Source organism: Protopterus annectens, chromosome 1.part0, assembly GCF_019279795.1.
Source record: "Protopterus annectens isolate FY-2018-M chromosome 1.part0, PAN1.0, whole genome shotgun sequence".
Lineage (NCBI taxonomy): Eukaryota > Metazoa > Chordata > Ceratodontiformes > Protopteridae > Protopterus > Protopterus annectens.
Window position 1 is genome coordinate 1,234,078,359 of NC_056725.1, and position 21,110 is coordinate 1,234,099,468.

At 36.3% G+C, this 21,110-nt stretch overlaps 1 protein-coding gene across 3 annotated transcripts in view; it reads right to left on the reverse strand.

Annotated features, from left to right (window-relative positions):
• Positions 1 to 7,297: 7,297 nt before the first annotated feature.
• Positions 7,298 to 21,110, reverse strand: part of FAXC (failed axon connections homolog, metaxin like GST domain containing) — a 1,137,834-nt gene continuing 1,124,021 nt past the window's right edge. For all 3 annotated transcript variants that reach the window (XM_044065817.1, XM_044065809.1, XM_044065824.1), the window contains exon 6: positions 7,298 to 8,989. In XM_044065817.1, coding sequence (XP_043921752.1) covers positions 8,694 to 8,989 — 296 coding nt within the window. In that variant the 3' untranslated portion in view covers positions 7,298 to 8,693. The remainder of the gene's footprint in view (positions 8,990 to 21,110) is intronic.

The following is a 21,110-nucleotide window of genomic DNA, read 5'->3' on the forward strand; positions in this document are numbered from 1 at the left end:
AGACATCCAGCACCCTCTCTGTCCAACCAGTGCTTCTTGTCCTTGCCCAAGCAGCTGACACACACACACTCTTTGAGGTTTGATTTACACACACACACACCTGGGAAATGTGAGCACAGGTTTACTAGCTATGCCCCTTTTTGCCAGGACTATAAGGTAGTTATCACTGCCACCAGCCAACTCTTATCAGCTACTTTAAGGGCCTTAACAATGGGTGCCCAATCGTACTGTGCAATATAAATATTAATACAAATGGTAGGCTGACCAAGAGCAAGGCTATTAGGAGTGGCCCACAGTGTCACCAATTAAATATGCAAGTACTCTCAAAACTTAAATATGTCTCACAAAGATCAGCCACAATGAAAGCTTTAAATATATTTAATAATAAATAATAAAAGAACAAGAAAATATTAAATGTATATTCACAGTGACATCAGAGTTCAAAACCGCAGGAAATATTTAAAACAACATTGCAGGGCAGTCTCAAAAAAATAAAGAAAAACATCTAAACTATGCTTCACAATATTCTTGACTTGAATTTAAGAGAATTGCTATGCCCTAGTTAACATACTTAAGAGCAAGGCATATGTGGTGATTGGATCTTCTGGTTGATGTTGTCAGGTCCAAGACAGAATACAGAATACTGTGTCTCTCTCAGAGACCTCTGAAATTAATATCTCAGATATTACTGCTGGGCTAGCTTGTAGAATGACATCATTTCTTATCATATGACTTCTATTCTCCAGTCCCAAAACAACAATTGATGGCAGCTGGTAGCATTTAGCATCGACCTGTAAAAATACATAGATGAGGGCTTTTTCCTCAGATCTTTGGCAGATGCTGAAAGTCATAAAACAATAAAACACTTCCAAGACAATACAAAACGTTCCCTAGTATAGACATTCTGTCTCTAGCTGCCATAAAGTAATAAATTTCAGCTATTTTTCTGAAATTAACTTCCTATATTCTAGTTTCCACTGTTAAAATATATACAGTTAAACAATTACAATAGTGCATGTAAATTACTATTCTCTTCCAACAGGGCACACTGTAGATCCATCTTTAAGCTCAGTACTTTACAAAATATATATTTTTAACACACGTCTGTATGGATCAGTTTGATATACACATGACATACAGTTCTAATACATTTGTAACACAAGCATCTTATATAGATCATGTTGATATTCACAAATGACATAATTATTTACAAAATTCCAGAAAGCTGAGCTGGCAGTATCTCTTTTCGTCACACCTCCACAAATCTTCAGTATCTTTCATCTATTTTAGCACTCTCCTCCTCCATCTTATCAGTTCCTGAACTTTCATGTTTCTACCAAATTGTAACACTAACACATTAATACTCTCTCCAATTACCACTTTCTTCAGAAACAACAATTCTCCTACTCTTCTGACTGCTCATTTTAAACCCTAATATGTCATATTCCACTTCCATGTTTTCAAAAATCTTTTTATATTTCTGTCTTGCTTCTAAAGGAAAATGTAATTTGCATATATTAAACATCTGGATGTCTCCACCTTCCTAAATAATTTCTGCGTTTTCTCCTCCTTCCATTTTGTTTTCATTTTCTTGACTACTGCAACCATGCAACCAGCAAAAATCTTAATCATAAAAAAACACTCATGCCCTAGCAAAATTCATCAAAGATGGGACTATAGGCAACGTATATATGTCTTTTATAAAACCCTCCATATACTTTTTGTATTCTGATTTTCTGTAATACTTCCAACAAGCCATAATAGTGCAACAAACCCATTTTTTCTTGAAATATGTAATAATTAAAACTCATTCCCTCCTATTCAAGGCCATCTTCACTATCTCCCTAACCCACCACAACACATTCTTAAATTCCATTTTTTTTAACACACATAATCTCTTCTTCAAAATACAATAGCTAAAGCCATGCATTCTATATTACTTAAAGAAATCATTCTCCACTTCCTTATATCGTCACCTGTCTGACAATGTGCCAACCTGTTTCTGGTATCACAACTCTACAAGCTCCTCAAAGAACACTCCTATCCTTCTCCTGCCTCCATCAGATGACCGCCCCCCGAGATACAATCGAGGAAGTCTTAACCACTCTGGTCCACTTCTTTAGTGTCTCAGAACCAGATTTCTTTGCACTAACCATGCCTTTTCCATCCTAGGCCCCAATCTCTAGGAATCCCTCCTACTAGTCTTAAAGATCTCACCTAATAACCCTCATTTCATGCTAAGCTTAAATATAATCTCAAGTTCAAATCAATTTTCAAATGCTTTCCCTCTGGAAACATCACCTAATCCCCCACTCTCCCCTTCACCAGACAGTTTCCTTTATCTTCCTCACATTATTTTCCCACACTAATATGTGACATCTCTTCCACATTGTATATAGCTAATCTCTGTGTGCCCTTACCTTACTTTTGCTATCTTTTATACTTGGTGCTCTATCCCTTCACTATTTCACTCTCTTTTTCTTCCATGCTTACTCTGAACATATTTTCCTATTTTATACTGTGCTGAGCACTTTATTATTATTATTGTTATTGATTCAATGCTGTCTTTACACAACATTTTATTTGTATGCATAATAATTCTTGTTAACTTGCTTGTCTACTGTCATGTATATTTGTCAAGGCTGAGGCTGAAATAGGTGCATTTAAATCAGTGCTCTAGCCCATTACCAAACTGAATGAATGAATGAATGAATAAATAAATAAATACTTAGAGCATCTTCTTCTACCATCACATTACCTTGTCCCATTTCAATTATTTCTATATTCTACACTCTCTTTTCTTTTTTATTTTCAACACTACTAACCTAATTTTCAAGTGTGGTATTCAGATCTAAATATTTCAGTATTTTTTTATTCATATCACTTTTAGTTTTGGAATCCAGCCAAAATATCCTTGTTCTCCACATTTTGGATATTTTAGGGTGCATTCTCATTGGAAATGCCCCTTTTAATTTCAAACTGCACACAGTCTTGTCAATTTCTACCCAAATGCCCATCTTGTTTCCAGATAAGACAGCAAGAAACAGCATTTATATAATAAATTGTAATTTATCCTCTACCATGCACAATGATTATATGGTCAAGGTGACAGACTTTCTCTTCATGCAAGTTCATTTCAATATCAAGCTCCCATCTCACAAATAAAAAACATGCTGAAGGTATGTATGTATTACTCAATGGCAGACCATCTCTGGAGAAAATTGTCCTGCATATTAGGAAGAGCAGAACCATTACCTCCTTCAACTCTAACCTTGAGGATTGCATAGGTATCCACAAGTTCATCCCTGGCCTGCATATCCTGCCCTCCTGAAAGGAAGTGTTATATCCTGAAGGTGTTATTTGTCCAGCTGAAAAAGGTGTTGGAACACTGTGTTAGGCATATTCATGAAGCATTGTGTTAGGCATATTCATGGAATATTGTGTTAGGCATATTCGTGGAACACTGTGTTAGGCATATTCGTGGAACACTGTGTTAGGCATATTCATGGAACCCTGTGTTAGGCATATTCGTGGAACATTGTGTTAGGCATATGCATATTCGTGGAACACTGTGTTAGGCATATTTGTGGAACACTGTGTTAGGCATATTCATTGAATGTTGTGTTAGGCATATTCATTTAATGTTGTGTTAGGCATATTCATGGAACCCTATGTTAGGCATATTCGTGGAACATTGTGTTAGGCATATTCGTGGAACACTGTGTTAGGCATATTCGTGGAACATTGTGTTAGGCATATGCATATTCGTGGAACACTGTGTTAGGCATATTTGTGGAACACTGTGTTAGGCATATTCATTGAATGTTGTGTTAGGCATATTCATTTAATGTTGTGTTAGGCATATTCACGGAACACTGGGTTAGGCATATTCATGGAACACACTGGCATATTCATGGAACAATGTGTAAGGCATATTCGCGGAACACTGTGTTAGGCATATTTGTGGAACACTGTGTTAGTCATACTTGTAATTGCTTTCACTGCTCTCATGCTTAGTTCTGAAGTTTTAAACACGTTTTCCTATATGAAATATTGATCTGGTGGCTGATTTTCTCTCGCCTTATGTATCATACATAATCTGCCAAGTGCCTGCCGAATCATCGTTGTTTCTGTAGCACCTTCTCCAACAGTAGTGTCTGTGAAGGATCATCCAGCCCTCTTGTTTCCTCCTGTAGGTTGAGTATTCATTTCTTCTTGTATCTGGCATCACTAGTTTGTCAGTGCCTGCTAGAACCTCTTGCTATTTCCATGAGCTTGTTCCTGTACTATCAGCATTGTGTTTTTGGCTCTTGATCTCTTACAAGTATTTCCAACCACACTGAACTAAATGCATTTACTGCTTGATCCTCCATTACCATGTCCAGTTCTCTTGTCTGCTGTAAGATTAACCTTTTACTGCTCAAAACAGTCAAAACATTAAGTTGTAATTTATAGATCTCTTGTACCACGGCTGACACTTTGGACATTGCATTTACCACTTCAGCCATTATCCCTTCATCTTCTTCCTACACAGGCAGACAGGAGGAAACGTTGCCTGATAACCTAGCCAAAATTTACAGAGACCGTATGAATAACATATCCCTGAAAATAAGCCACACTTAGAAGATAAATATATAACATTTATTATTAGTGCTAAATTCATAAGAATAATTTATTTTGTGGAGGCTACATCTCACTAAAATGTTATACAGTAATCTCACACTGACATGAAAACTATAGTAGTAAAGAGCGTCTTCTCTCAGACTCAGCAAAATGTTCTCACATGATGAAAAGTCTGGCAATGCTGTTTCATTTAATTATGGTATATCCATGGGCTTAAATTCTGCATTTTTTTACTCCATCCCTCCAGTAGTCTTTAAAGTAAATGCAAGTATTGAAAAAAGATGTAAACAATGTACTGAAAGTGTTACCTTTCAAGCAAAAACACACTCTGCCAGACAATGAATAAGCATATGCATGTGAAAATAGCTATGACATCATCAAATAATACACTGAAACCACTCAGCTATTCAACTTTTACTAAGACATACAGTAGCTGCAGAACATTTTTGTAGCATAAATAGTTATTTGTATTTTCTACCAAAGTCTTTATGCCAAACACGTCTGACAGAAGTATCATTATCAGAATTTATGAAAATATGATTGTATGTCAGCTATTAAGGACAAAAATTAATAATCCTTTATTTAAACATACTGTTTAAGAGCAACATAGCTTCTTCTTTTTAGTTTCAGGTTTTGCAAATTCTGTCCAAATCACCACTCTATTCGAACATGCCTAATCAGATTTTAAATTACGAAATAAAATAACAACTTGAATTAAATGCATGCAAAGTGAACTTCTCAACCTTTCACAGCAAGAAATCTGGACAACTGCTCAAATAATGGGGATAAAAAGGCCCAAAAATATGGACACTTTTTAAATATTGCTCTTATGAACTTAGAAAGTGGATAGAATAACAGGTTTTGCATTAGCATGAATTTTCTCAAGGATATGAAATCTGAAACTCAAATGTGTTCCATTATTTTCTGACTTTAGTTCTCAATGATTTGCCAGTAAAGTGCAATTTGATGAGAAACAGACCAAAAATATGATACAAAAATCTGGACATTCCGCAAAAATCTGGACAGTTGAGAGGTATGATGCAAAGGTAGAGGATTAAATACAGATATTTCCATCAAGCTTGCTTTAAGGGGCAGGTCAGTTAGGAAGACAGCTGGCACGTAACATCTTTTTGTTATTTACTGGCTATATTTAATGATGTGATACATAGTTTGTAATACACACACACACACACACACACACACACACACACATATATATATATATATATATATATATATATATATATATATATATATATGTAAATGTATATGTATATATATGTATATGTACACACATCTAGGAGCTTTTCTAATGTTTTAGGTAAATCAAATAACTGACACTGGCCACCAAAGAAAACATCTCACGCTTCATATATTGTTCTCTGACCGTGCCCGCAAAGTTAACATAGGAACTTAATTTCTAACCGTAATACTCAGTCTGAGCATGCCAGCAAAGTTAACATAGGAACGTCAGTTCTGACTGTAATACTCAGTGAAGCAAATAGTCATGTTTTCTAGGTATATATGAAGATATTATTCCACAAGCAGAGGATTGGATCACTAAGCAATGAAAAGTAAGGGTACACATCTACAAGCTACCAGCCTTCTAACAGGAACAGCAACTTATTTCTGTGCTTTTTCTTTGCATTCGTGCTATTTACAGAAGCTACCTTTTTCCTTACAACAAAGATATTACATGTATAGTGAAAAAGAAGGCTGGTGAGAGACAAAAAGGACTATAATTGATGAGTTACCTCACAGCTGGCCAGCAATTAAAAAGCTAGGTCTCAACATCAAAGCTCTGTTCTTCAGAAGCATTTGTGTTCTACCCTAAACTTAACACTTAACCCTCAACTTAATTCTTAATCCCTTTGGTATTTTTATCTTACCATTTCTTTTTGTGTTACACCATTGATTTTTAAGAGCTTAACTTAATATTAGTTTCTAAATGAGCAACAAAAATCAAGTGTTATATATCCAGCCAAAGGGTTTATACATAGTATTGTGAGGATCTCAGAATACAAGAACCTGCACTCATCACTACAAGGTATGCATATGTTTTAGAAATATAAGCTATGTATGTGTTTGATAAACACTCTCTACTTGCCAGTGAACAATGAGAAGGAGAAATAAACGTAATATAGAAGACATCAAATAAAAAACAAAGCTGAAACAAGAAATGTGAATAGGACGACTAAAGGTAGAATTTCATTAAAATATACCACCAATTATTTAAAAGGAATGGAAGAAAACTGTATTGTAATGTATGTTGTGTTTTCGTTCCTTTGCCTAGGAATTTAGCTAGAAATACAAAATTAAAATTGTGACTGTCTCTGCTAGTTTTAAAAGATGTATTTTCACCACAAGTTTATGAAAGACCACTATAATGACAGTGAATTAGTAAATTTTGGATTTACCTGTTATTTCACTCTTTTTCCTCAAGCTGACTTTGAGACATTACAAATATAAATGTAATTTCCAAGTGCTTCATAAAGTACAGTCAAACTCCTTTTCAGAAACAGTGAATGTGCAAAGGACTAGAGGGAATACACTGTACATGGTGTCATGGTTACATATATGCATATCCATGCACACATAATTTGCATTGTATTTTAATGAAAAACTCAAATGAGATAAAACATGCTTTCAACAGTAAAACAATAAAAACATTTACTGAATTTATATTTTTGATTTTATTAGCCAGAACATTCTCACTTGTAACTGGCACAAAAGGCACACATTTGAACAAATATTTGCTATAATTTACAGTGAAAAAGTACTGTCCTCCTTTTGCTAGTCATAGGTTTTGTAAATGGAAACATACGTGTACAGTAACATTAACATCTGACCCCATCATCAAACGAGGAATCCAAACAGCTTCCTTTGAACTGTACTGAACTTAATAATAAAGCATTCGACTATCAGAACAATGAAAATAATATAACATCTGATTTGTTTAGAGATTCAGATGATTGTTATTTCCAATACCTCTGGATATATAGATAAATTTTTATTTCCGTATACATTTAAAATATTTAAGATAAATAAATCTATAAAATTAAATAAAGCTTTTCAAATGGCAGGAACACTCAACAGATTTAGAGATTTTACATTAACAAGTGAAGTCCATTGAGTTTTACATTAACAATAAGAGTTCTTCATGGCACTGACATTAGAGTTCAGTGAAAACAGAAATGTGTCCCAGCACAGTCTGACTGCAAGTCATTACTGAAACTATTATTCATTAATCCAAGAGTAGAGCTTCAGGTTCTAATATACAGCATAATCAAATGGCTTCTTTAATCCTCCATTTAGTTGTCACTGATTCCATACAGTGTACTCTGAATGCGTTGCTGCACAGTGCCAAATCATTGTTTATTTGCTGCATTTTCACATGGCACTGCCTTTCTCCATCACTCGGTAGAATACATAGAAATCATACAGTAAACAACTAAATGGTAAGGGCATTGGCACTTAAATATAAAAAGTGTTGAACAGATTACAGTGAAATCTACTAAAGAACACATAACCTACAATCAAAATGCATTTTCCCCCTTATTTTATGATTGCACTAGAAACTTGAAGCAGAGTACTTGTTACCTTGGAGAAGAGTGATAACCCCAACTGCAGAGGTAGCCCATACTTTAGCTTACAGAAGATAAATCTACTGTAGTACATGCACAACCCTGCCTGTCCACTTTGTGAAACAAACTTAGTAGTCCAATGAACTGAAGTGAAAGAGCAGCCATTTTACTTTAGTCCAATAAGCTGAAGTGAAAGAGCGGCCATTTTACTTCTTTTGTGAAATTAATAGAATTATAAGTCCATATTTCTGAAAAGACACAGCATTTGCATAAATTTACTACATAACCCAAAGTCCACAGTGGCAAGGGGTTTTGTCTTACCTTTCTGAAAGAAGAAACTATGTACTTAATTTAAGTGGTTCTTACACTACTGTGAACATATCATAGAAAATGAATGGTCCCTTTGCAGCTATAGTAAGTGCATTTTTCCTACAACCCTACTGCTTTTTAATGGAGTATAACATTCCACCTAAATAAAATTACTTATCATTTGCCTTGTTCTTGATCTACAAACTCCTCCATTTCTACATCAGAGTCGCAGAGGGATTTTCCAGTGTAATCCGTATCAGGAGTCTGGGAGCAAGAAAGGCTATTCTCTGTCAGCTCTTCTTCAAATGTCTCTGTCCTTGAATACAAGCCATATTCCTGTAGTTGTGTTGGAGTCAGGCTTTCATCACTGGTGTCATCATAATCATAAGTGATGCCATCATTATCCTCACACCATTCTGGCCAGTATTTTCTTTTTATCCGTTCACAGTACATAGCAAGATTAATTAGTTCGCCTGAAACAGAAATTAATAAAGATTGTGAAATGATTGTTCTTAATTTAGGGCACATATATCATCATGTTTTATGGGACTGTAACAGCTCTGTCACAGAAAGCCAACATAAATACTCAGAGTAATAGAGATATAAAGAGTAGTATGTTTTAGAAGGCTATAACTTCTGCAATGCACATAAACCATGAACAACTAGTTACAGTATAAGCCATGCATGTCAAAGTTTTGGAAATAATGCCTGACAATTTAAATCATGATGAGTCATCCTTCTATCATCTAGATAAACACTCATCTCACACCTCTGGCTTACATCTTCATAATAATCTCTTACACACCTATAGAAGAAAAATATGCAACTACCTACCTTTTAAGCATCATTGTCTGGTCGTCTATACTTACCTTACCCATATGAACACAAGAGCTTATTATTATGAACAAAGGACTCCTAGCAGCACTGCAGGATACTTCCCTTCATGTAAGCAGCCTTTGAAAAAGCTTGATCGGACAACAGTTGTGTCCAGTATTTAAAAAATGGCTTGCATAAGGGACCCTACTGATGAGAGCACATGAATGAAAGATCATCTGCCTTGAGATGTCCTTGAGAGTTCTATTGAAAGCTCTACAATTAGTGCAACAGGATGGTGAAAGACAGCAAGAAACCTCATTTCACTGAGATCCAACAACAGACCTAGGATAAATCCTACTCTTCAAGAAAGTGATCAACCCTTGAGACTACTGCGAAACAATTCCTCCTTTCAGTCTCTTGAGTTAATAATGTGCCAAGCCCATTCATAATTCACACGATTATAGTTGTACAAATCAATTACAGAATGGAAAACCATGGCATTGTGTATTTTAAATTCAATGGTATTTTGGTCAGAGTTTCCCAGGGGATCAAGGGTTTGAATGTTAATAACCAACCCAGGATAATCAGAGGATATTGGATAAAGTGTGTTATGACCATGTGTTAAAAGTTAACTAACTGTATAAAACTATTTGAGGCAATGAGATCTAAAGGTTCAACCTCGCAAAGTCCTGCACTATAAGTTGTGCAATGCTCTGGAGTACAGCTAAACTGTAGGGCACTGACTGAGTGCCCTGGTGAAGGAGTCACACCTTTTCAACCTAGCCTATTTGCTACTGGCATAGCTGTTGCACTGGAAACAAAAATGGAGACTATCCTATGCTATTAATTATAGTCTTTATAAACCAATCACTTTACATAGAACAATATAGCAGTTGAAACAAAGGTTATGTGAAATGTGGTCATAACAATCTTCAAAGTAAGACTGAAACAGACTTCGTATAATAGATGTATTAAAATCTCTTCAGAAATACAGACAGAATCACCTGAAATATGGTATTAAGGGATTTCTGAATGAAGAGATCAGTCTCATAAATGGTTTTCAGAGAAGGTAATTCCATAAAACTGGTGAAAACAGGCAAATGTGCATTTGCCTAATGTATTCAGAAAAGTTCCAGGAACCACCACTAGCCACTGGTCTGACAATCTGAATGGGCAAACCAGTGTATAGGGTACAGATAGCTTCTTAACACAGGTGAAACCCAGATCATATAGGTTATGGATTGTTAGTGCTAAAATTTTACATCCAGATATTACTGCCACTACCAGCCAGTGCAAATCACGCAGCACATAGCTGACATCACTAAACTGAAAAGTGTCTGTCAAAAGTGTGGCTACAGAATTTTGTACATCCTTCAGGCAAGAAAAATCACCTGTAGTTTGCAAAGTGAGATAAAACTACTGCATACATAACTATTACCAAATCAAAAGCTGGACTTAATAGCTTTAACTTAGGGTTGCCACCTTTTCAAATGGCCAAAGTGGGACATTTTTGGTACAAACATCAGATTTTACAGGCTGACACATATCCACAGTCAGTACAAAGGTTAGAACTTTTTGCCTAAATAAAAGCTTATTCTTGTAGCATCTTAGTTGCGTATTCTGTTTCTTACAACATTTAGGTATTTTAGATACAGAATAACTGTTTTATGCAACTATTACATAAAATATAGGAAATAATTTTTTTCCTAAAATCTCAGGACATTTGCCATTTTTACAATTTTTTGTCAGGACACAACTGCCCAAAGAGGGACTGTCCCTCGCAAAGTGGGACAGGTGGTAACCCTACTTTAACTAGGTAGTTAGTGGTATAACTAGGGTGGGGCAAAAGGAGTAGCTGCCCTGTGCACAAGCTGTTGACATCAGCAGGGACTGATGACATAGAACTGGAGGGTCAGCATTCATTTATGAATCAGTGAGGATATATAGGGTTCATAAATGATTGCCGATACTACATTCATAGCTTTGGCAGCATTCTTGCTACAGCTACAGAAGTACAGAAGACTTTTTGTTAACTTTTTTTTTAGTCCTCAGCTCTCAGAAGACCAACTTTAAGTTCAAGGGGGAACCAATCTGAGGAATTGCTCAAGATACCAGATACACTAACGGGTAATGTTTATTAGATGGAAATAAGGTCATCTGATAGGTCCTTTAATGGCTTACTGTCAAGAATGACTTCCAGATTTCTCAGTCGTAAATAAGGAAACTATGATAATCAAACCATATCTTGTACCTGCATAACTTCAGTCTTCATGGGAGTAAGTTTATGCAAAGTATTATTCATCCAAGAAAAGAGTGAACCAAATTTGTCTTCTAATATAGCAAAATCAGACACAAGTTCCTAATTAAATGAGATTTACAACTGGATGTCTCCCTCACAGGACTGAAATCAAACACGTCCATCCTGTATGACCTTCATCAATAGCAGCATGTGTACCATAAATAATAATGGGGATATAAGCTTGAAGAGCATAAGAAATTCATATCTGACACCTCAAGCCCAATATTGAGTTTTTTCCTGGATGAGTAGGCTGCAAGACTCTAAACCACTGTTTAAGCTAGTCGATGAAGGAGTCCAACATATTGGCCACCATCACTCACACTGATGTGTTTACTGCATTACAAACAAGTAGACCATCCACCTACTAGGTTCCAGTGCCAGAATGCCATATGGAACACCCTTCATAGCTTTCAAATCCCCTATTGTGAGAAGCCTAGTGGTGAAGTGTGCTGCTAGCTGTTAAGTATTCTCTGAGAATTGGTTTCAGAAATGACAATTTGAACATAGTTTTGATGGTTCGTAGAGGAAATCTTCATACTGTAAAAACTTTACCCTCTCACTGGCTTAAAACATGGGTCTATAGGCTCAGTTATGGAACACTAAGTGCCAGGAGTAGCAAAGTTGCTTTACATTATTTAACCTCTTAAGGGAGCACTAGTAGGGCAGAGCCTTCTGTTGCAGCATATATCTTCTCATGATTGCTTATTTTCAGAAATATAAAGCACTGAGTATGCCTTACGTCATGCAGAGCTTTAAACCAACTTGTGCAGCTGTTGCTCAGTTGATTTTCACCATTAAGGTGTGTGGGAGAGTAAGGGCTGTTTGTAAGGGATCGGCTGTGCTGCAATGTGATATAACTGAAGTGAAATAAACTGCACTAATATGCAGATGTTGCAGTTAAATTGTACATGTTGTCTGTATGTTGCATGGAACTTTTCTTTGTGCATGAGTTGTACTGCTTTCTTACAGCTTAACTTCTTAAGTTCAATGTATAGTTTTCTCGTTAGGGATTATAACTGCGGCAGCTTGTAATCACAAAATTAAAATACCGACCAGCACAGTACAAAGCAGATCATCCAGATGAGGGCACTGCATTATTCTATGTTCTAGCCCGCTTTGGAAGGACACTTGCAGCTCACAGTAGGATCATAAGAGGCAAGTAAATCAGGAGACCATTTGCACCTTGCTGATACCCATCCTAAAGGTGATGATTTAGTTTTAGAAACATGCCCCCAGCTTGATGTAAACACTGGAAGCACAAGGTCTAAAGTAATAACTGTTCTATTAATTGCAACTACTAATTAGTGATTTGTGTGCTAAAATCCTATACGAGCTTATACTTGAATTATTTTCAAACAATGAAGCTAAGGTTCAGATATTATTTTCAGCTGATCTGTGAGCTGTAGAATCAGTTTCTAAAGAACTGCCCATATTAGATTGCCATAACTGATATATGCCTTTTTCTATCATCATAATTAAACTGGTAGCCAATCAATAGTTTTATGCTTTGTTGAATGTTGATTTTCAAACATTATGTGCAACCTTTGATAAAAGTGTTATATTCATCAAAACACTCTGCTCGTCCTAACATTTCAGATTATTTGTCTGTAAAGTAAGTTAATCAAACTGTAGTTACTCCAGTAACTACAAGGCCAGAATGAAAACATTTCAGCATGGTAACAGAACCTTTTGCATGTACTCATAGGCATTTATCACCATTTTCTTGCAAATGAAGAACTGCACAGAATATGTGTAAAGTAGTATAAGCAATTTTATAAATTCTGACAACATAGCCTAGGGCATTTTACAAAGCAGTAAAAGTACTGTATTTTCTTTAAAAAAATCTCCCTTTCCAGGATTAGACTGCTTCCTCATCAGCCTGATTGGTATAGGGAATATCCATGCAGCCCTAACGACCTATGTTGAAAGTTGTCTAGTAGCTTAGTGGGTCACTGACTTTATACAATCAGGGATCGATATTAGCCAAAAACATGCAAACAAACTGGGCAGACCAATTAATGTGTCTCATTGTAAACGTAGCATTACCTACAGATAGGTGTCTTAGCAGACACGACATACCTTCAATAACATTTACACTATAGGCTAGGTTACAGGACTGACAAAATTAAATCTTAGTACTTGAGTAGGAATACTGTAAAACTCAAGGAATAACTAAATATAAAACACACACACACACACACACACACACACACACACACACACACACACACACACACACACACACACACACACACGCGTGGATCAGCAGTGGACCATATTTATTATTTTTGGTACTACTGTCTATAAAACTTCCCAGTGAGACTTAATCACTGGTAATTTTTAGAGACTAAACCAAAATATATATATATATATAATATATGTGATCCAACAGTCACAGCTGGTATTATTCTTTGACATTAACAATATAACTGAAACCTGAAGCTAAAAATGGAAAAAGAATGCATAAAATAAAACATTTATGCCTCTCCTCACAGCCAAACAGAAGCACATGCCCATTACTTATATAAGCCATCCAATCAGTCAAAGGAGACACAGAGCAAATTATCTTCCACCATATAATGGCATTATTTAAAAGGGAAATCCATATCTTCTTTTAAATAAGGCCAGCGTATAAAGCTAAAATGTAGAAAAACACGTCCCAAGTACAATGTCAAATAAATAAGTGACAGTAAATCAGAAATACACACAAGTAAACACACACCAAATTAAAAAAAAATTCAGCATCCTCACATAATTTGACAAAAATGAATACACCTGTTTAATAGCAATAGCACAAGGCTGGGTGTAGGGAATGTTTATTTTACGTTTGGTTGGCTTTGTTTGATGATAAGGACTTTGCCCTCATTATCAAACTAGGCCAACCTTGGATAAACCAAGCATTCCCCACACCCAGCCATGAGCAGTTGCTAAAGTAAGGCATAAACGAACATGCCAGTAGAGGATTCATCACTGCTGGTAAACTACACTCCATGTTCAGTGCAACAGGAGCTTGGTATGACAGAAGGCTAGCTTCCACAGTTTCATTTTGGCATAATTTTAGAAATAATGAAGGAAATCTTTACATGGCTAAGTGATACCTTTGCATGTGCTTAACATGTGCTTCCATGGGCTTATTTATAGAATGCTGGATGCCAAGAACAGCATTGGAGATCTGCCTCATTTAAATTCTTAACAGTTCTGTAGCAGTAGGGAAAAGTATTCTGTTCTAGTATATGTCCCTTTACACATTTACTGATGTTTAGAAATGCAGAACACAGAGAATGCCCTATACAGAGCTTCAGCCCAGTTGCTGATCCTCAATAGATTGGCACTACCCTCCATTTCTAGGCGGTTGGCATAACGGTTCAGTTGGTTACCTTACAGACACATGGTGCAGGGTTTGATTCTCACATGAGGTAATTGGCAAGGCTTAAAATGGCTCGCAAGAGCAGTTAGCCTAGTACTAACCTATGAACTTATATCCCCGACATCACAACAGGACAGAACCCAAGTCTTACAAAAAGTTCATTTCTGCCAATAATTAATCACAGTACAAACAGGTTAAAAATGCAAAACATTTTACCAGATATTCTAAGCACAGACCTTTATCCATCATTTCAGCTCTTATTGTAGTGATTTCATTGATGATTCCTGGTGAAAATTGATTTAATGCATACTGAATTCATTGTAAACTGTCATGAGTTCCATATCCAAACTTAATTCTTTACCTTACATACATAACGGCTTTATTGCTACAACTAACCTTTCTCAACTCAAATCCTTTACTCTTATCCTGTTTGTGTAAGCTAGCTACACGTACTTTACTATTCCATTCCCTTCCACTTCTGAAAATGACCACACTTTGCAGCCTCTTGGCCTTTGTGATGCTATAAATCACTCTTTTCTGGACTTTTTATTTTTCTAGACCACTTAGTTGCCCTTAAACTTAGCAACTCCACTCCTAAAGACATCACTGTAGAGCTGGAAGAACTTTATCAACACAGTATGTCTCTCTCCTCTTAACAAAGCCTCACAGGTTATTCTGTTCAATAGTCCGTAACAATGCCATGCCTAAGAGAATATTTCATAATAACACATTTATTAATCACTTAATTATGTTACTATTAAATTGTTCACATAACACTGAGTCACACCTTAGTCACTTCATTATATCATCCTCACATATTACCGATATACAATGCACTGTTTCACATTCAACATAGCATCTCTCTTCACAATTCCTTCACCAGTCACCTAAGAATCTAGAAAACATCTCTCCTTAGCTAGCCTTACCAGTGGAAGTACTAATAACAAACTAGACATCTCAGAGAAAACATGATATACCAGCTCTCAAGGAAACATGGCTAAAATTAAATTATCCACTCTCAGATTTTATTTAAAATAATGATCAAGGTGATACAGTTGGTGGTGGATTTATGCTTCAAAATACAAAAAACAAATGTACCTATATACTAGTACAATTAAGCAACTTGGAAGGTGATATAACTTCTGACTGTTTCATTGTTCTTGAGACAGAACCACAAAAGTCCAAATAGGTATAATAGACACATGTTCAAAGGTATGTCTAAAATAATGTGATAACGTGAAAAGATTAATGCATTGTCCAAGATGAAACCATCAACCAAACCTACAAAAAATCTAATACATTACATGGTCTTACTCAGCTTGTTTGCATATCAGCTGAGTTTAACTTACTCAAAAAATATGATAATAAACTTACTAATATCATCTATGTGTTCAACGAAATATAATCAATGTCTTTTGTCCACTATTGTACAACTGTTCTTTCAAAAGGTAAACATGGATTAGTACCACAGTCTAGACTGGAAGGCAATTCTTTCTTTCAGAAAGAGTTATTTACCAGATTCTCTCACAAATACTTGGGAAAGAATATTCTCCTTCCAAGAACTACCAGTTACTCTCTAAGCCTCCTTAATACATTACTAGCCAACAAAGGCAAGATATGCATGTTCACCTCCCACTGTAGTCATTAGGTACAAAACATTTTGATGAACATATACTTTAAAATCTTCTCTTAGACAACAACATGCATCATTTAAGTACTGGAAGAAGATGTGCATACAGAATACTTGCCAAAAGAACTGTCAAAACAAACAGTCTCCAGTAATGAGTAACCTCAAAAGGAGTAGAATTGGCTGAGGTGTTTAATAAACATTTTCTTGTGAGTGATTCCATGAGTAGGGTCAATTGTTGTGTTAGGGATACCTTAGACTTAGAGGATGATATTTATGAATGTCTGCTTTTTAGTTTGGACACTAAGAAATCGCAGGGCTGCATAAGACAGGACAGTTCTCTGGGACCCAACAACTTACCAGAATGTTTTATGCACACACACACACATACACACACACATATATATATATATATATATATATATATATATATATATTTCTAAGGCTTTTGACAGTATTTCTCATAGTGTAATTATTGATGCAATGCATGAAGAGCTGATAAATCCATACATTACAGGTTGGGTCAAAAATTGGCTGAGTGGGAGGAAGCAGAGAGTTTGAATTAAGAATTATCTCTCAAACTGAGCTGACATGCTTAAAGGGATCCCATAAGCCTCTGTACTTGGTCCAATGTTATTTAATATAGTTTTACTCAGATAACAAAGTATTCCTTTATCTGGATGGCAAAATATGCTGATCAAATCTGGACATATTATAACATCTGTGACATCCCCACTTTGGGCCAGTAATCAATGAGCCTGAATCCTCACCAAAGACACTGGAGATGAATGTTCACTTGGAATACAAATGGATACACTCAGCATTTCCAGATGCAGACCTCTCTGTATAAAGCACAGTTTCCCTTAAGAGCACACAGGGAACATACTCTACCTGGGGTCTGGGTTTCTCTCTCTATGTCTCTCCCCAGGTCCCCAGTAAGGCTCCCCACTGGCACAGCTGTAGAGTTAAGTCCTCAGCCAAGTGTCCAAGCCAAGTCCAGCAGCACCCTCTCTGTGAAACCAGGGCTTCATGTCTCTGCTCCAAGTAGTTGGCGCACACACACACACACACACACACACACACACACACACACACACACACACACACCTTCTGCCCAGACTATAAGGTAGTTATCCCTGCCACCAGAGACTACAAAGCCAGCTACCTAAGACACTTTCAAGGGTACCCAATTACACTGAGTGAAATTAATATTAATACAAATGGTAATGTTGACCAAGCAGCCAGGCTTCAGGGGTGGGCACAGAGTCAGCAATAGATATAAGTACTCTCAAAGTTTAAAATATTCTCTAAAGGGACCAGCCGCAATGCAAAGTTTAAATGTATTTAATAATAAATAATTAAAGAATATGAAAATATGAAATATCTATTTACAGTAAACACCAGAGTTTCAATCACAGGAAATATTAAAAATAACAGAGCTGGAAAGACTCACACAGTTACAGAAAAGCAATACTTAACTATTCTCACTTTAATTTCCTGACTGATCTAGATAATTACTGTTCCTACTTACTTAATAGAGCAAGCCAGGATGAATTAGGTGACTGATACTTCTATGTCAGTTCCAGGAAACAGACTGCCCTGAGACTTCTGTCTCACCTATTATTAAAACATTATTTCTGTACAGAATGACATCACATGCATCTGGTCATTTGACTTCTGGTTCCCATGCAACTCCCCATTGCTAGAAACTGCCAGGATTTAGCACCTACATACCAATGATACACACATAACATTTCTCAGATCTAGTGCAGTTTCTGGAAGTCATAAAACAATTACAAATGTCTACTCCTCATACACAGACTAACAAATAATGCTTCTTAAAGTCTCTGGCTTCATTCAAAACTGTGAGATAACACTTTTATAGCCTAGGCTTAGTAATTTCATTTTCTTACTTTTTTTCAAAGTCAGGTGTATTGAGATTAACCTCTTCATTTCCAGTATCATCTGTTACAATACATACAAGTAAGCACTTATAATAATGCATGTACATTTCTTTCCTGCCCAGCAGGGCACACTGTTGATACATTGTTAACACAAGCAGCTTTACAAATACATTTTTTCAATACAAGCATCTGTACAAATCAGTTTGATATACAAATGATGTACAACTCTTTACAAACTTCCAGCTAGTTGTGCTGGTATATGTTACACATCCACTACCCTACTTCTCCTGCCATAGCTGGCAATACTTCACATCATCACAACATCATCAAGGGATAAGAAAGAATTTAATCTGTACTTGAGTAAAGTAGCTTTTTGGTTAAATTATAATAGACTTGATATTAATAAAGATAAATGTGGAGTACTTTACTTTGGCAAACCTGATATGGATGTCAAGGTGAAATTAAGAACCACGGTTTTACTGAATTTTACAGAGTAAAAGGATTTTGGCATTAGAATTCGCATTAATTTGAAATTTAAATCACACTGAAGTAATTAAAAGCAAAATTATTTATTGCATATGTTTGTCCTATTATTCAGTATAGTATGACGTTTTGTGCATATACCAAAGGGGATTTATTAATTTTTGGAAGGAATACAGAAGAATTTTGCAAAGAGAACTTCTGGGTTGAAAAAATCTTCCAAACCAAGCTAGATTGGAAATTTTAGGTCTTTTTTCCATAAGTTATAAATTGATGCAAGGAAAGTTATATCTAGCTTATCAGGCATTAAGGAATTAGGACCCAAAATTATTACTAAACATTGACCTTACAGATTCTATTCAGAATACTATGGGGTGTAACTTGATTTAAAATGGGAAGATGTCAAACTGTTGCTAGAGCAAAGTATCACATTCTGTGGTATGTATGTGGAATAAACTCCCTCTGTTAATTAGACAGTCTGAATCATTATAACTGTTAAAAAATATCCAGATAACTGGGTTGATACTAAGGTTTATATATTTATATTGGAGTCTGCATTTTGAATGATAATTCTGCCACAATATGTTTTTTTTCAAACTGTTGAACTATTGAACTAAAGATGTCTGACATTAAGAAAACTCATGGATAATCAAACAATCCTACCATCCTCCCTATTCACATTTAACACCATACTTTCCTCATCAAAAAGCAGTGAGTCATCTCAAAATACTATAGCCAGGATTCAGAGAGAGATTACTGCCAGCATTAAGCCCTTTTACCACTGGTGGTAATCTTTTCCTGATTCTTTGACAGCTCTTCTATTTTGCTTTCTTTGAAGAGATGCAGTACTGCAGTGGTCTGTCTGTCTGTCTCTGCCACTCTCTCTGCACAAATGCTAATGAGACACTCAGGTGGAAATACATATGGTAATTAGCCATGTGTTCTCCTGCAGAAATGACTGCAATAAGTGCTTTAGGCAGCCAAGCAATTCACAGAACCACTCATTTGTGTAAACCCTTACTGCCAGCTGTAGTAATTAACTCAGCCAAAAGCTCACATTCACCCATTACTGTCAGTGGTAAGACTGCATTAGTGGCAAATACTGAGGAGTTTAGCAGATAAAACGTGTTGGGAGGTGACTGTGTGTATAAGGTTGTATGTGTGAGTGTATGTAGAAGTATGAGTGGTGTTAGGTGAGTGTGTGTGCGTGTGTGTGTGTGTGTGTGTGTGTGTGTGTGTGTGTGTGTGTGTGTGTGTGTGTGTGTGTGTGTGTGAAGGAAGTGGTTGTTGTACCGCTAATCTCACCTTGATCAATGAGGAATTAAACAATACAGGGGAGAGGGAACAAAAGGCACCAGGAACTTCTAAAAATTTGCCCACTGTTAATTGGGCTGTTGGACATGCTACACTTAAAGAAATCCCAGTCCCTCAAAACCACACGCTCCAGGGATCTAAACCTTGTCATCACAATAAACAAAACATGCTGGAGGGATAAATTCCTGACCCAGAGACTCCACAGACTCTGGAATAGACTGCCCATACATGTCAAGCAGTGCACCTCTTTGGCCCTCTTCAAAAGGAACCTTGATGATTGGATGGGAGAAAGGAAATTCACCCCAGGGATCACATCAGTCACCCTGCTAGACTTGGGTCCAGGGAAGTAAATAGTGTGAGAAGAAATAGCCAGGGAATTGTTATGGCTAGGCTTGTATAGACCTTAGGGCCGATAGCCTAGTACCAACCTATGAACCTATGAACATCATATAAAAAGAAATGCAGCATCAGGATTGGCAGCACGGCAGATGTTTGGGGGAGCACTATAGACCAGGGACACTCTCTACTATTACCCTGCTCCATTTAAAAAGCTAGTAAAACTCAGGTATTTCAATGTGAAGCATAATAAGGACAAATATTTATGAACCTCTAATGTCTGGCATTATTGATTGAATTTGATGGTCCATAACATATGGAGGCTGTCCTCAAGACTTCTGGACAAAGGTAAAGCTAGGGATTGGACACAAGACGACACTAGTGTGTCTTCCTACGTATTACTTTAACTCACTTAAAAATTTAATAAGCGACAGGCCTTGCATCAGGATGC